Genomic DNA, 15,261 nt, shown 5'->3' on the forward strand with positions numbered 1-15,261 from the left:
ACATATAACAGGAAGCAAAATCTTAACAGATTGAGAAAATGCTCCAAAGAATGGCAGTTTTGCAGCTTATTTTATACACTAGAATCAAAGGAGGAGTCATAAGAGGGTTACATGAAATCCACTGGTGGTAGATTTAAGGAGGTGGGAGAAAGCATGGGCTAGGCTAGGGGGAGGGGAGAGAAACATAGGATTGAATAAAAGGCAAAATGGAGAAACACTTTTACATTGGTGGGTAGGGAATAGTTAGTAAACATTCACAGCACATAGAAATGGTATACGGGGAACAAGATAACAAGAGGGAGTCTGTGGTCTGTGCTCTGGTGCTGGTAGTTGTGCCTAAGAGAGGTCCAGAAAATAAAATTACTCTGACATTTCAAAGACATATTATCCTAGACGCATAAGAGCAATGGACAGAGCTCGCTTAAGGTAAAGATTGAGCTTTGCTAGCCTGGCTGGTGTTGCTCAGTTGGTACAATACACCAAAGGTCGCAGGTTTGATTCCGGTCAGGGCACATGCCCAGGTTGCAGGTTTGGTTCCTGGTTGGAGAGCATACAAGAGGCAACCGATCCGATCGATGTTTCTCTCTCACATCAATGCCTCTCTCTCTCTCTAAAATCAATAAACATATCCTTAGGTGAGGATTAAAAAAAAAATGACCTTTGCTAAGGAAGCTATAGACCTGCGATGTGAGTGCCTGCTATAACCCGTTCAGTTAGGACTTTGAGATCAGAACACCCTGTGCTTGTCAGGGCTATTGCATAGCCCCTTTTTCATTCACATAGAGCATTGTGATTTAGTAACAAACAAATGAACAAACAAACAAATGTCCTTATTTAGATACACACATTAAAGTATTTATGAATGAATGTGTGATGTCTAGAATGTGCTTTCAAATATCCCACCCCACCCCCAAAAAATGTCCTGGAGGAAATATAGATGAAACAAGACTGACAGAACATTAATGTTGAAGCTGGATGACAGGCAGGTACATGGGGATTCATAATACCATTTGCTCTACTTTTTTCTGTTTAAAAATCTCCTTAATAAAAAGGTTTTTTAAAAAAAAAAAAAAAGTCTACTAGCTATGGATGAAAAGGGCATTGTTGTCACCAGATGCCCTGTGGATGCTTTAGAACAGAAACCAATAACCTGACTTCGTGGGTCAATTGGCTCACAGATTAGGTCATCTCTCTACCTCTTCTTGGTGACTTCAGCACTTGAGGCAAGCAGCAGGTCACCCAGGGCTGCAGCACAGGAGAGCAGGGAGGCCAGAGAGAGACCTATAATTTCAGGTAGAGGGTTTATCAGAGCGTGGTTTTTCTGCATCTATGTATCAAATTCAATCAAGTCCCACATTCCCTTGCGCCTTAATCTATAGTGAAACATAGCATATGTGTAATTGAAGTCACTTCCATTACTTCTTAGATAATAAAATGGGAGAGCTGGAAGAAACTTGAGGAAATATCCAATCGAAACATCTTATTTTACACCATCCTAAGAATGCATTAAAAGATGTGACATTATAACAAGGTTATGGGTTGTGAGTAGGGTGAGATACTACTCACTAAAATAGAAGGCTGGCTTCCCATTTTGTTCCATTTCTCTCTTGCTACCCTGAGAAAATAAGTAAGGCAATGGGATGTGTAGTCTATTTCCTCTAAAAATTGAGGTAAAGCCCTGGCTAGTGTGGCTCAGTTGGTTGGGTATTGTCGGGTGCACCAGGAGGTAGCCGGTTCAATTCCCCGGGCAAAGACACATGCCTGGGTTGTGGGCCTGATCCCCAGTACGGGGTGTACAGGAGGCAGCCGATCAATGATTCTCTCTCACCATTGATGTTTATATCTCTCTCTCCCTCTTCCTTCCTGTCTTTTTTTTTTTAAATCAACAAACTATTAAAAATATGAGGTGAAGGGAATGCTTTGGAAAATGAAACCATCTACATGATTAAAAAATTATATCTCAATAAAGCTAGAAATTTTTTTTCAATTTTTAAAAAAGTGGAAAAAGAAAATGGGAAGGCCCAGCTTCATGCAGGGACTCCAGGGTGCTCAGAGGAAGGAACCAAAGCTGGCCAAGGTTAAGCCAAGATTTTCCTGAGTTGGTCCAGACTCCAGAGTTGTGACCAGAATTTAAAGAGGAGAGATTAGTCAAAAGTTTGAGTCTATAGTCCCTGGAAATACGTAACGCTGGTGCTCCTGCCACCTCCGCTGAGCCTGCTGGCTGGCGTTTCTGGTACCGGTGAGGAAACTGACCCAGTTTCCCAGGCTCTTTTGCCATCCCTGTGCTCAGCCTGGCATCTGCCTCCTCCTCCTGCCCCAAGAGGGAGGCCGACTGCAAGTCTTGGAGAAGCATGCTCTGTAGATGTGAACATCTGAGGCCATGAGCCAGCCTTACAGGAGGGTTGGGTATACAGAGGTTTCCAGAAGGGTGAGGAGAATCAGAGGAGGACAGGATTCACAGCAGCAGCCAGCCGGGAGGACCATCCTCAGGGTTGGCCTTCTTGGTCCCCCTTCATGATGGCACGGGCCAGACCTGATAAAGCCGTGGCTCTTCTACCAGCTCTACTTCCATTGGATTCCTAGAAGCTCACAGCTGACGGCCCACAGCCGCTCAGCAGTTTGGTTATTTCGGGCCCTTGGAGACACCCAGGCCCTCTTGCAGTCACTGGAGGGCAAAGGAAGAATGTAAACATCCAGGAGTGGAAATTGACAGTCCGGAAAAGTTTATGCCCTCTTTCTCAGAATACATTTCTAAATGTATAAAATAGGTTGCAGGAAAAGAAACCAACTGTATTGGAATGCACTCTTTAAATATTGTAAAAAATCCATGGCATAGTAACACATAAGCTTCTTTACTAATATAATCCATAACAAGAGCTAGCACTGGGTCTAATAACCAAGTAGTGGCGAGCAGAAGTGACATTTTGAGAAATCTGCAACTGCAACGGGGCATGAAAATACTACAGTTTCATGGGTGACGGAGTCATAGGCATTACCACCAATCCTGCAGTTCATTGCCTGCATTCATGGAAAATGCGGTTCTGATAAAGAAGACATGCCTATGCGTTAATTACTTTTCTTTACACTCTTCTCTGCCCTGTTTGTATAGAAGCAGATATATAGTGTTTCCCTCTTTTAATCCCAGGCTCCCCTTTATTCCCAAACTGAATTTGTGATAAGACTCAACACTGAAATGTCTATTTCTATATTGCAACAGATAGCGCCGATCTTGGCAGCCTGGGGAGACAGAGTTCACCCTGGGGAGCGTGGCCTTGCCCTGGAGCATTGTGCTAAGTGGTATTAAGGAATGCATAGAAAAGTCAGCCCAAGGTTCCTCGAGGGAGCCTGCTAATATCCTCCCCAAGGCACAGTCAATGGGGACAGCCTTCTCTTACAGCTCTCAGAAAGCTACAAAGCTTTCTTTCCTGGAAACATGGCACACAGATATAAAATAGAGCCAGGAAAGCAACTCTTGCCAAGTTTCTAATGTAAGTTCCCTTGGAAAAGTCACAGCATTTGGTTTGCAGGCCCAAACCAAGCCTGGATTCTGCTATGAGGTGCAAACTCAGCCACCTGGGGTGCAAAGCCCAGGGAACGGTGAATGTCACCGTACACAGGTGGGGAGAGAACCTGCACTGCCTCCACGCACCTGAAGTACTTGCCGCTCAGGGGCTCCAGGCCCTCAGCCAGGGCGCAGTGCAGGCTGGTCTGCGCCCCCTCCCGTGCTGACTTGAGGAAGGGGGAGAAGAGCCGCCAGAGCAGGCACATCAGGAAGGAATGGCGGACCAGCTCGGAGCGGACAATGCCCGGGTGCACCGAGTAGGTGGTGACCCCTGTGCCTAGGGCAAAGAGAGCACAGTTAGAGCAGGGACATACTCTGAGCCCCCGAAACAGCTCACCTCCTGCTGCAAAATGCATAAGTGAGAAAAAGGGACTCAAAAAACAGAACCCCGTGATTTAGAAGGTGCCACCCCTAGCCAGGTAAAATCTGGCTAGTAATTAATTGATCTCTTCCAGAAAGATCTATAGCCTTCTCAGCCTTCTGTGCTCCAAAATGAATGCTTGGTTGAAGGTCCTTCTATGTCGATGTCATCTTTCTCTGTGACTTAAGTATCTAGACTAATAAAAGGGTAATATGCTAATTAGACCAGGTCAACTGGACATCTTCCGGATGTCTGACTTCCTTTCGAACAAAGCCACAGTGGCAGGGGCCGAGGCAGAGGCAGTTAGGGGCGATCAGGCCAGCAGGGGAGCAAGCAGTTAGGGGCGATCAGTCCAGCAGGGGAGAGGAGATTTCATGCAACGGGCCTCTAGTTAATAATAGAAACAACAACATGTACTAGTTGCACTACTAATACTACTACTAGTAGCAGTAGTAGCAGTATCAATTACTGACAGTGGCATCTTTGGAATTTCTATAGGAAGGGCATGCAGAGGTAGGGAACATCTGACCTGTGGGCTGTATAAGGCCTGTGAAATCATTTGGTCTGGCCCTGCCAAGGCATTAGGGGTGAGTTAATTAAATATTTGATCAAATATAGCAGGCTAATTTTTAAACTGATATTTTTTGCATGGCCGACAAATGATGTTATAAATATCCAAATGGCCCTTGGCAGAAAAAAGGTTTCCCACTCCTGACTTAAGGGGAGCAATGTGGTTGAAAGAAAGGAAGTTAGTGGCTTGAACCACATTTGCCGGGCAAGCACATTTTATGAGGTATAGATTGAGGGGTGTTGATGAAGATTATGGGGGTTAACATGCCCCCCAGACACTCCTGGTGCCTCCACTATTTTTAGTACTTAGTATGTGCAAGAGACTACTACGTGCTTTACCTGCATTATCTCATTTGCTTCTCAAAGAGGCTTATGAGGTAAGTTATATTAAGATGCCCATTTACTGTGGAAAAAGCTGAAGTCTCATCACAGTGAGGTTAAGATTGCCCAAGGTCATACCTTAGCAGGTTGCAAGGTCAAGGTCTGAACCCTGATGTAAAGAGCATGGACTCCAGAGCTGGACTATCTGGATTTAAATCCTGGCTCAGCTAGGAAACTTGCTTGGTCAAGTTGCATATATATCTGTGCTGGTCTCTTCTGTTCGTTTGTTCAAGTTTCATATATATATCTGTGCCTCTCTTGTTTGTTTGCTTGTAGAGCAGGGAAAAACAGTAGCACCTACCTCATAGGAATGTTGTATTAAATGAGTTAAGACATGTATAGTCCATGGCACACACAAAACTCTCAATTATTATTGTCATTATTATTATTTCTTTTAATGGTTGCCCTATTCTTCTACCTTCTGTGTTCTGATATCAAATACCATTGTTCCCGAACTCTGGCTTATTCAGCGTAGCAAATAGTCCCCATGATTTCCAGATTCCAAAGCCAGCAACTCAAGTAAAATTCTAGGAAGGGAAAGGATCATAGGATTAAGAGAGGCCTCACCTCATTTTAAAGTTGAGGGGATGAAGTCAGGAGAAGATAAAGGGACATGTTCGTATACACACGTGGGTACCATGTGATAGAACAAGAACTCAGACCCAGGGGGTGACGTCTAGCCCTAGCTCCCTGACTCCGGGCAGGAGCACCTCTCTTGCTCAGCTAACCACGTGAATCTCAGCAAATAGCACTGAGCAGGAAGTACCCTGGATTGACAGCTGTATAAACCTGGACTGGCTGCTTCTTTGGACCTCGGTTTGGACCCATAGAATAATAATACCGGCTCTGCCTGTTGCAAGAGGTTGTTGTGAAAAATAATATCAGATAATAGATATAAGATTTGACATAAATGTAAGGTAACTTCCTAGGTTCCTAACTGTTACTCAATTTGAAGTTTCCCAAGGGCATCCTCCTCAGGGCATAGAGCTACCTACCACTGTAGTGTTCATGTTTGAGGTTTTCAGAAATTTCTGTGAACCTCTAATCTGGACTGAAAACCCTGCTTTCGCTACCTGAACCCTGGCCCTTTCTCCCGACTTACCTTGGAGCTTTTTGGCCAGCTCACGAGTAAAAAGCACATTGGCCAACTTGCTGTGACAATAAGCAAAACCGCGGCTGTAGCGCTTCTCACCCTGCAGGTCGTGGAAGCGAATCTTGCCAGCAATGTGGACCACAGATGACAGGTTCACCACCCGTGCAGGAGCAGACTCCTTCAGCCGCTCCAGGAGCAAGTGGGTGAGAAGGAAGTGGCCTGCAAGGAGAGCCAGGAGGGACGATTGAAGAGCGGAGTGGCTGCCCTGGCTGGTTTGGCTCAGTGGGTAGAGTGTCGGCCTGCGGACTGAGGGTTCCATTCGATTCCAGTCAAGGGCACATGCCCAGGTTGCAGGCTCAATCCTCAGTACGGGGCACACAGGAGGCAGCCAATCAATGACTTTCTCTCGTCATTGATGTTTCTAGCTTTCTCTCTGGAGTGGCTGCCCTGGCTGGTTTAGCTCAGTGGGTAGAGTGTCGGCCTGCGGACTGAAGGGCTCCATTTGATTCCGGTCAAGGGCACATGCCCAGGTTGCAGGCTCGATCCTCAGTAAGGGGCACACAGGAGGCAGCCAATCAATGATTTTCTCTCGTCATTGATGTTTCTAGCTTTCTCTCCCTCTCCCTTCCTCTCTGAAATCAATTAAATATATATATTAAGAGTGGAGTGGCTACCAAGGCTCAGGATGTGGGAGCTGAGGACAGGACTTCAGCATTAGCTCCCTATCTTCTGGGTGCGAACAAATTTTTATGTAACTCAGTGCTAATGGTCAGGCAGTCTGAGTTAGTGAATTCTTTAAGGCAAGGGCCAGAGCTAGACTATAGGTGAGGCAATATAGACTTTATCTGTACTTGTTTGAACCTCTGCCCTTGCCCCAGGTAGGAGAAAGGCTACCTGCTGGCTTCTGACCCCACTATGGCCATGATCACACAACTGTGGGTCCAGGTACACCCGTGTACAGAGGGAAGAGTGGAAGAGTTAGGGAAAATTACATTTGTCTAGGATCAGAGAACATATTCCATGATCTCCTCTCTAGAGCCATCACCTTGAACTCTGAACCCCAGCCTCTCTCACACCTTAAGTCTTCAGGGTTTGCCTCCTCCATCGACCAACCCTTGGCTTTCTGAGCCCTCAGTTATAGATGTGACTCCCTCCAGCCAAACATAGGCTCCTGCAGCTCCCATGCCTGGCTCTGCTTGGCAAGCCTCGTGCTACCACAGCCTCATCCAAGAATGGCATTTTTCTTCCTGGTATCTTCAAAGTTATGGGGTTTCCTTTTTTTTTTCTTTTTCTTTTTCTTTTTAATTTATTATTGAATTTACTAGAGGCCCGATGCACGATATTCATGCAAGGGCCTTGGCCCTGGAATGCCAGCCTGCCACCGCTGCAGCTGCAGGGCCTCTGTAGGCTTCAGGGTCTCTGCCGTGGGTTCCCACCCCCATCCCCCACCCCCTGCCCACTGCGGCTTTGTCTGGAAGGAAGGAAGGATGTCTGGTCTAATTAGCATATTATGCTTTTATTATTATAGATTGGGGTTACATTGGTTAATAAAATTATATAGGTTTCAGGTATACAATTCTATAATACATCATCTGTTATTGTATTGTGTGTTCAACACAACAAGTCAAGTTTCCTTCCATCATCATTTATCCCCTCATACCCTTTCCTACCTCCCTCCACCCTCCTTTTCCTCTGATAATTGGTTTTTTTTAATGGTATGTGTAGGAGGACCTCACTTTTTTGGACTAGTCAGGAGAGGGATAGTGGACAAAAATCCAGTATGTCCAGTCTATTGGAACCCTGGCCTCCAGTAGGACCACTGGAGATTCTCAGCAGTAGTGTACGGTCACCTACACCTACAGAGAACAAGATGGGGTCAGCCTTGCTTTTCAGTCACTCAGAAATACTTACCCAGGTGGTTGACTCCCAGGTGGGTTTCAAAGCCATCAGCTGTCTTGGAATATGGACACATCATCACTCCTGCATTGTTGATCAGAATATGGAGCTGCTTTTCCTCTGTAACACAACCAAGGAGATGCTGTAGTTAGCAAGAAATCTGCTAGCTGCCCAGCACAGTCCTGAGTATTTACTCCTTGCCTTTGGGTCTATCTTAGTGATATTCAGTAACCACTGTTATTTGGGTTTCTAACTTTAGTAATTGATATCTCCCTGGACACCATTCATTCATTCATTCATTCATCCATCCATCCATTCATCTGGCAAATATGTACTGAGTACTGACTCTGGGCCAGGCCCACTCTGCTGGGCATACAGTGGTAAAACAGGACAGTCATGGTCCCTAAACCTCATGGATTTCATAGTCATTAGTAAAAGCTGGATATTTTCCAAGATACACAAGAATTGTGGCAGCAACACAACCTCATTTGGTGCCTGTGGCCACAGAAGGCTGCTTCTCAGAATGAAAGAAGAGCGTGGCATCAGGGCCACACCTTGATGCCAAGGTACAAGCCCAGACAGGGAGCTGATACCTCCAACATTCCCATTGCAAAGGCAAAAGGATGATAAGGATCCTGCCCAGCTGGTCCACCCACCATCCCCTTACCAATTCCCTGCCCTGCTGGCTCATGTGGCAGAACCCGTCCAGTGGAATCCATGATGGTTCTGATGTAAGGGTCAGAGACAGGTCTGGGTGGGGCAACCCCTCCCACACTCAGCTTCTTGCTTTTCTGGCTACCCACCAGGGCCTTACCTGCCAGAAAGCCCTCAGCAAAGGCTCTGATGGATTTGGTATCCGATAGGTCCAGTTTCCGCACCAGCACCTGGGAGTTCTTTGTATCAGCTCGGATTTCACTGGCAGCAGACTCCCCCTTGAGCACATCTCGGCAGGCAATGTATACTCGGGCTCCTGGGGCAAAAAAAGAGGGCAATGTGTTCAGACCATAGGCTGAGAAAGAGTAGAGTAAGTGAGCTTGGGACTGGTACACAGAGCGTTCTCCAGCCACCCCTAAAGCAGTGAGTGTTGTATTGCCACTCTTCAGGATTCTCACTGCAGCCCTGCTCATTCTCCTTGCTACTAGCTTAACTTCAGCTGGGAACCCAGGTTTTTACACTCTGATATTTAATGTTGCTTAGAATCTCCTTTTAGAATAAGGGACTTGACCAACACTGTACATGGACATCATTGTTTGTCTTACTTTATAGAAGACAAACAGTAACGGAGCAGGGAGGAAGGGAAGTTTGTTTAAGGCCACAGATTGAGTTGGCGTCACAGCTGGGCCTGAATCCCATGTTCCTTGAATTCCTGACCAGAGCCTCCAAGCCCAGGAGAAAAGACAAGGAAATGTGGGCAGAGCCCGGGTGAGAAAGGCAGGAGGTGCTGCCCTGTGGACATGGAAGTGGAGGGACTTGCCTCTGCGAGCGAGCTCTCTGGCCGTCTCCTTGCCGATGCCAGTGTTGGCGCCAGTGATCACCACTATCTTCCCAGGAAGCTGCACGTCTGTTCTACAAACCCCACCAGCGAAGAACTTCCTATAGGCAAGGGAAGCAAAAGCACTCATGCGCCATCCTCCCAACCCCAGACTGAGATACATAACACCCGTCCAGCCTCAAAGAAGAATTTCTTACAGTTGTCATCGGGAGACCTAAACAAGCTAATCTCCAGGGGACGTGTTCCCAGTGAGGGAGGGGGTCTCCTGATCGTCAGCTCAGGTCGGAAGGTCATGTGTCCAGAAGCTACAAATGGCCATCTAGGCAAACAGTGGAAGTGCTCTTGAGCTGGAGCTCAGGGAGACCTTCCTTATTAGATAAAGATAACAAAGCTCTTATCTCTAGAGGTTCCTGGAGGTCAGCTGCCGCCTCTAACCTGCATTAAAACATGCAAAGAGCATTAAAGGACTGGCTGGTCCTGAGCCCTCCGTCTTCAATAAGCACCAACAGTGAATAACTGAGGAATGGCACCTCAGAGGGTCCCACAGACAAATGTGGTTCTTGGGCTCCCTCTCCAGTTTTAGAGAGCCAGCATCTTCACTTTTTTTTTTTTTTTTTGCCATCTTCAGAGATTCCATTCTAGCTATCAGCACACTGAGAAACCCTCTCTTTTCAGACCTCTGTGCAGAGAGCATCTTTTTACATAAAGTTAACTTGACAAGTTCCAAAAAGAGGATGAGAGGTGGGGACAGATGATTTTCTGAGCACCATTTAACTGTCCAGCACTTTCCGGAGGGAATTTATTTTAATCCTCTCAACCGCTCTCTTATTAACCCCATATTACAGTGGGGGCAGGAAATGAGGCTCAAAGAAGTCACGTCACTTGTTAATAGTGGCAAAACTGTCATGTGAACCCAGGTTTCTATGCCAGGACCCAGAGCAACACTCGGTCCCTCATCTGTCCATGTAACCTTCTTTACCATCAGCAGTTTGAAAATTCTCTACCCAGACACACGTTTCTTTGACACTTCCAGAAATCCCACAGCAAGAGAGCCATCCCAAAACATCTTTAGCTGAGGAAAGAGAGTTTGTTTCCTTTCCCAAATGCCTGGTACTTAATGAGTCCCTCAGCAATGGCCACCCATAGTAACCCAGCAGGGCCAGCTTAACTAGAAACAATGAAGAAAGGAAGACCTTCCAAGGAACCCAGGGGAACAGAGTGAAAGAGCAGGACTTTCCCCTGAGTTGTCTGTCAAGCAACTTAACACTCATCCACTCAGCCTTCCACCAGCACCAGCATTCAGATCAGCCCCTCTACTCCCAGCCCAGGTGCTTCCTTCTTACTTTCCTTCATGGCTTCCATAATTACCTCTTTCCTTTCTGTTTCTTCTGCCCTGACTTTCTCTCCCTTAACCTCTATCCCTTCCTCTTCTTTCAGCAGCCGAGAGAGAATTCATCTACTTACGAGTTCCATGGCTCCCAACTTAGGGATTTGTAAAATACTGTATGAGTCACTGAAATTAAGACAAACCTGATGGATGGAGCTATCACATACAGGAAGGAAAGGAAGGAGGTGAGCAGTCCCAAGATAACCATCATCTTTTCAACTTCTTTAGTTTCTGCTCCTTAGTAAAAACACCTTCGACTCTAACTCGGGCTCGGGCTCCTGGTCTGCCTCCAACTCTTGTCTGCTTCTGGCTGCTTCTCCCTCTTCTAGCTCCTCTCAGAGCTCTCAGCAACAGCCTGGCTCTAAGCCTAGCCCAGAATCCTATTTAAATCCGAGAGCTGTCAGAGCACAGCCTGCTGGGAGATGTAGTCCTGAGAGAGGAGGACGGAGGAAGGAGTGGAACCTCACACGAACCAGCAAAGAGAATGAGGGGAAATGCAGCAACTGCCCCCTACCTTTCCTACCCTCGATTATTTCTCTGATCTAGGGAATGTTTTCTCTCCAACCACCCCCACCTCCACTCCTGAAAGACAGAATATTTTTAGCTTAAGCAACCGGCCCCATGATACTTGAAATACAAATGCGATTAAAATAGGAAGACAAGGAAGAAACCCCAGGAGAATGGTGAGAGAAGTCAGGACAGTGGTATCTCTTGGTGGGGACGGGGTAGAGATTGGGAAGATATATGTTGGGAACTCCAGGAGTGTTCTGTTCTTTGAGTTGGGTGCTGGTTACCCAGGTGTGCTCACTTTGTGAACATTTATTGAGTCACACGCTTGATATGTGCACTTTTCTGTTCTTTATGTGACACTTCAGTGAACACATCCATGTACATACCAAGGAAAGGTATAGTGTTTCAGTGCATGGACTTCCTGGTTCAAATCTCAACTGATCTTCTTACAAGCTCCATGGTCCCAGGCAAGTTACTAAACTGTGTTAACTCAGTTTCCTCACTTGTACAAAGGGCTTAATAAAAGTATATACCTACCTGGTTTCAGTATTAAAAAGATAATTAAATAGGTAGATAATTTGAGACAGAGACTAGCACATAGTAAACACTGTATAAGAGTTGGCTGTTAAAATGAGCTGTCTCACTCGCATTACCCAAGGATTTGGTGTAGAAAAGGGGGAGGTAATGAATGAGGGTGACATTTCAATATTGAATGCTATTGAAGAAGAGAGGAAAACAAGGGAAAAAAGTTAGCAGAAACTCTCCGAGGTGAATGAGCAGGGATCACAGCACGTGCTCACTCAGCATTTCTCTCCTGCACAGGACAACAGGACAGGACAAAGGAATCAGGACAGGACCCTACTAGTCATGTCCCAGTTCTGATCCTTCCTGTGAAGTTACTAGAGGCTCCAGGAAGACACATGCGATGAAAGAAGGCTCCTGTGGCATGCAGGTACCCACTCCCTCACTCATCAATTCATCCATCCATTTAAAATATACTTACTGCATATTTCTTGGTGCCAGGCATCGTGCCAAGCACTCCAAGTACTCCTGCCTCTTGGGAATCCCAAGGACCTGATAAACAGAACAAGGAGTACTCAGATCATCCACAGGTGGAATCTCTCTTGATTCTCAGGGGCCTCTCCCATCTCTTCCCACTTCTCTCACTCTGGCTCCAGCTCCCTGCAGAAATCTAGTGTCAACTCCAGAGACCTCAACGTTCCAGGAGCTCCCGTGATTGTGCTGCTGGAGCCTCCTAGAAGTCGATGTCCACTGAGCCAACATGGCCCTGCTGATTGGACAGAGTCCTTTTCTCCCAACACATTGGGTCTGCCACACCTCATAGATTATAGGTAAAAACAAGATCTGTTGATGCTTTCTGCTTAGAGTTCTCCCTTTCCCATGTAATCAGGGCTATAGTCAACCAATGGGACAGACACAATGCTATGCCATACACCTAATAGCTCAAATAAGGGTACCTCTGTAAAAATGTCTTCTGGGCTCTGCATTTCTTCTGAATCAAATCCAAGATCCCCTGAATTTGTAGAGATGATGCTCAATTTATCTTGAGTTTGTCTGCAAAGCAAAGAACCCTAAGAGACAGCATGGAGTGCTCTAGAGCAACATAGAGAAGATATAGAAGGCATATGAGACATCTAGAATTATGGACATATACAAATAGCTTTATTAAAAACATGTTAAATATTATTACCCAAAGATTATCATTAGGTGATTGATTAGTTTTACCAAATGTTAAACTATATTACAAAGCTATAATAATTTAAGTTATGTGGTACATGTAGGTGAATAGTCAGACAAATCCCTAGAACAGAAGGTAAAAACCAAGAAATAGACCCAAATAGATATGGAAATTTAGATATAATTTTAAAAACATGAATTATTTAATCAAGTATTATAATACCTTGCTATCCATTTAGGAAAAGATGAACTTGATCCTTACCTTACTATTTACACAAAAATTTTAAATATATCAACAATATAAACATGGAAAATGAAACCATTTAAATATTAAGAAGACCCATGGGGTAAATTTTTAAATAATTTTTAAAAATATTTTTATTGATTTCAGAGAGGAAGGGAGAGGGAGAAAGAGATAGAAACATCAATGACAAGGGAGAATCATTGTTTGGCTGCCTCCTGCATGCCCCACACTATGGGCTCAACTGGAGGTCGAGCCCACAACCCGGGCATGTGCCCTGACTGGGAATCAAACAGTGACCTCCAGATTCAAAGGTCGATGCTCAACCACTGAGCCATGCCAGCTGGGCCAATTTTTAAATAATTTTTGAGTAGTAAGATCTTTCTAATAAGATAGGAAACCCAGAAAATGAAAGAAGGAAATAAAAATTTCATGACAAAAACCACCATACACAAGGCAAAACAAAAGAGAAACTGGGGAAATGGGTGGGGGATATTCACAACATGTATTGTTCACAAGAGTTTAATTTATTTAGTATATAAAGAACTCTTACAAATCACTAAGGAAAAGAATAAGCAGCCCAATGGAAATAACAGTTTACAGAAAAAGAAATATAAGTGGCTCTTCAACCTAACTCAGATTAAAAGAGATGCAAATTAAAATTATACTGGGAGTCACTTATCAGATTGACAAAGGTCAAAAAGTCCATCACATAGCCCTGCTGGAGTGGCTCATTTGGTTGAGCATCATGCTGTGCACCAAAAGGTTCCTGATTCGATTCCCAGTCAGGACATGTGGGGAGAGCAGCATATAGATGTTTCTCTCTCCTCTGGCTCTCTCCCCTTCCTCTCTCTAAGCATGCCCTCGATGAGGATAAAAAAAAGAAAGAAAGAAAAAGACTTTCACACAGTCCATTCACAAGAGTGTGAAGAAATAATGATGCACTGCTAGTATGAGAGTTGGTTGTTACAGCCTCCAGAGAGAAGTATGGTAACATCTAATAAGGCTATGCACATACTCGTTGACCTGAACTTTCCACTTCCACGTATGTCATTGCACCATTGTGTGTAATAGTAAAAGTTTGGAAACCTTCTAAATGCCTGTCAATAGTACAGCCACACAATGACTACTATATAGTTATGAAATACTTTTTTTAACATATTGATATGGAAGAATCTTTGATACATATTTGGTGAAAAAACAAGGAGCAGAACAGGGTTTATAATATGCTTTAAACCATTAGTTTAAAAATGGAGGGAATAGCTCTGGCCAGTGTGGCTCAGTTGGTTGGATCATCATCCCATACACCGAAAGGTCTTGGGTTCAATTCCTGGTCAGGGCACATACATAGGTTGTGAGTTTGGTCCCGGTTGGGGTGCGTACGGGAGGCAACCAATTAATGTTCCTCTCTCACCTCTCTCTATCTCTCTCATCACTAAACATATCCTCGGGTTAGGATAAAAAAATGGAGGAGATAGATGGACATCCTAGCTAATAAAAGAGAAACATGGTAATTAGCCATAACTTCGCTACCCTTCCCATTGGCTAATCAGGGCAATATGCAAATTAACTGCCAACCAAGATGGCGGCCAGCAGCCAGGCAACTGACTCGAACAGGAGGCTTGCTTGCTCCAGTGACGGGGGAAGCCAAGGTTCCCCACCTGCCGCTGCTGGGCTCTGAGCTTGCAGTCTAAGAAACAATGCTGCAATTATAGAAGCTCAACAAACCCATGCTTTCAGACAGCTGGCCGAGCTGGAAGTGCAACAGTGTTTCAATTATAGAAGCCAAACAAACCCAGGTACCTGCTTTTCAGCAGCCGAGGTCTCAGAGCTGGAGCTGAGCCTCAGAGCTAAAGCTGGCTCTCATGTCCAGTGACAGCCATAGAAAGTAAATAAATCCCAGAATTAAAAAAAAGAAAAAAGGAGAGGTTAGGAGCTTCAGTCACCCACCAGCCTGAAAAGGGCCCTCAGCCCCTCACCCAGACTCGCCACACTCCCATGGGGTGAGGGACCCCACTGGGGTGTTTGGCCAGCCTGCAAACAGCCCTCAGCCTCTCACTCAGGCTGGAC

General features: G+C 45.3%; 1 protein-coding gene across 2 annotated transcripts; it reads right to left on the reverse strand.

Annotated features, from left to right (window-relative positions):
- Nucleotides 1-1,834: 1,834 nt before the first annotated feature.
- Nucleotides 1,835-11,091, reverse strand: RDH12 (retinol dehydrogenase 12 (all-trans/9-cis/11-cis)). Of its 2 annotated transcripts, none has more exons than XM_015562041.1 (7): nucleotides 10,910-11,091; nucleotides 9,338-9,456; nucleotides 8,678-8,833; nucleotides 7,879-7,983; nucleotides 5,977-6,186; nucleotides 3,650-3,839; nucleotides 1,835-2,665 (listed from the first exon to the last, which is right to left on the reverse strand). In XM_015562041.1, exons 1-7 carry the CDS (start codon nucleotides 10,951-10,953, stop codon nucleotides 2,563-2,565), a joined length of 927 nt encoding a protein of 308 aa, XP_015417527.1. In that variant the 5' UTR covers nucleotides 10,954-11,091; the 3' UTR covers nucleotides 1,835-2,562. The 2 variants fall into 2 exon arrangements, with proteins under 2 accessions (XP_015417527.1, XP_006760830.1); XM_006760767.2 differs by having other exon boundaries at nucleotides 10,886-11,091.
- Between the last annotated feature and the right edge of the window lie 4,170 nt (nucleotides 11,092-15,261).

Source organism: Myotis davidii, unplaced genomic scaffold (genome assembly GCF_000327345.1).
Source record: "Myotis davidii unplaced genomic scaffold, ASM32734v1 scaffold17, whole genome shotgun sequence".
Taxonomy (NCBI): domain Eukaryota; kingdom Metazoa; phylum Chordata; class Mammalia; order Chiroptera; family Vespertilionidae; genus Myotis; species Myotis davidii.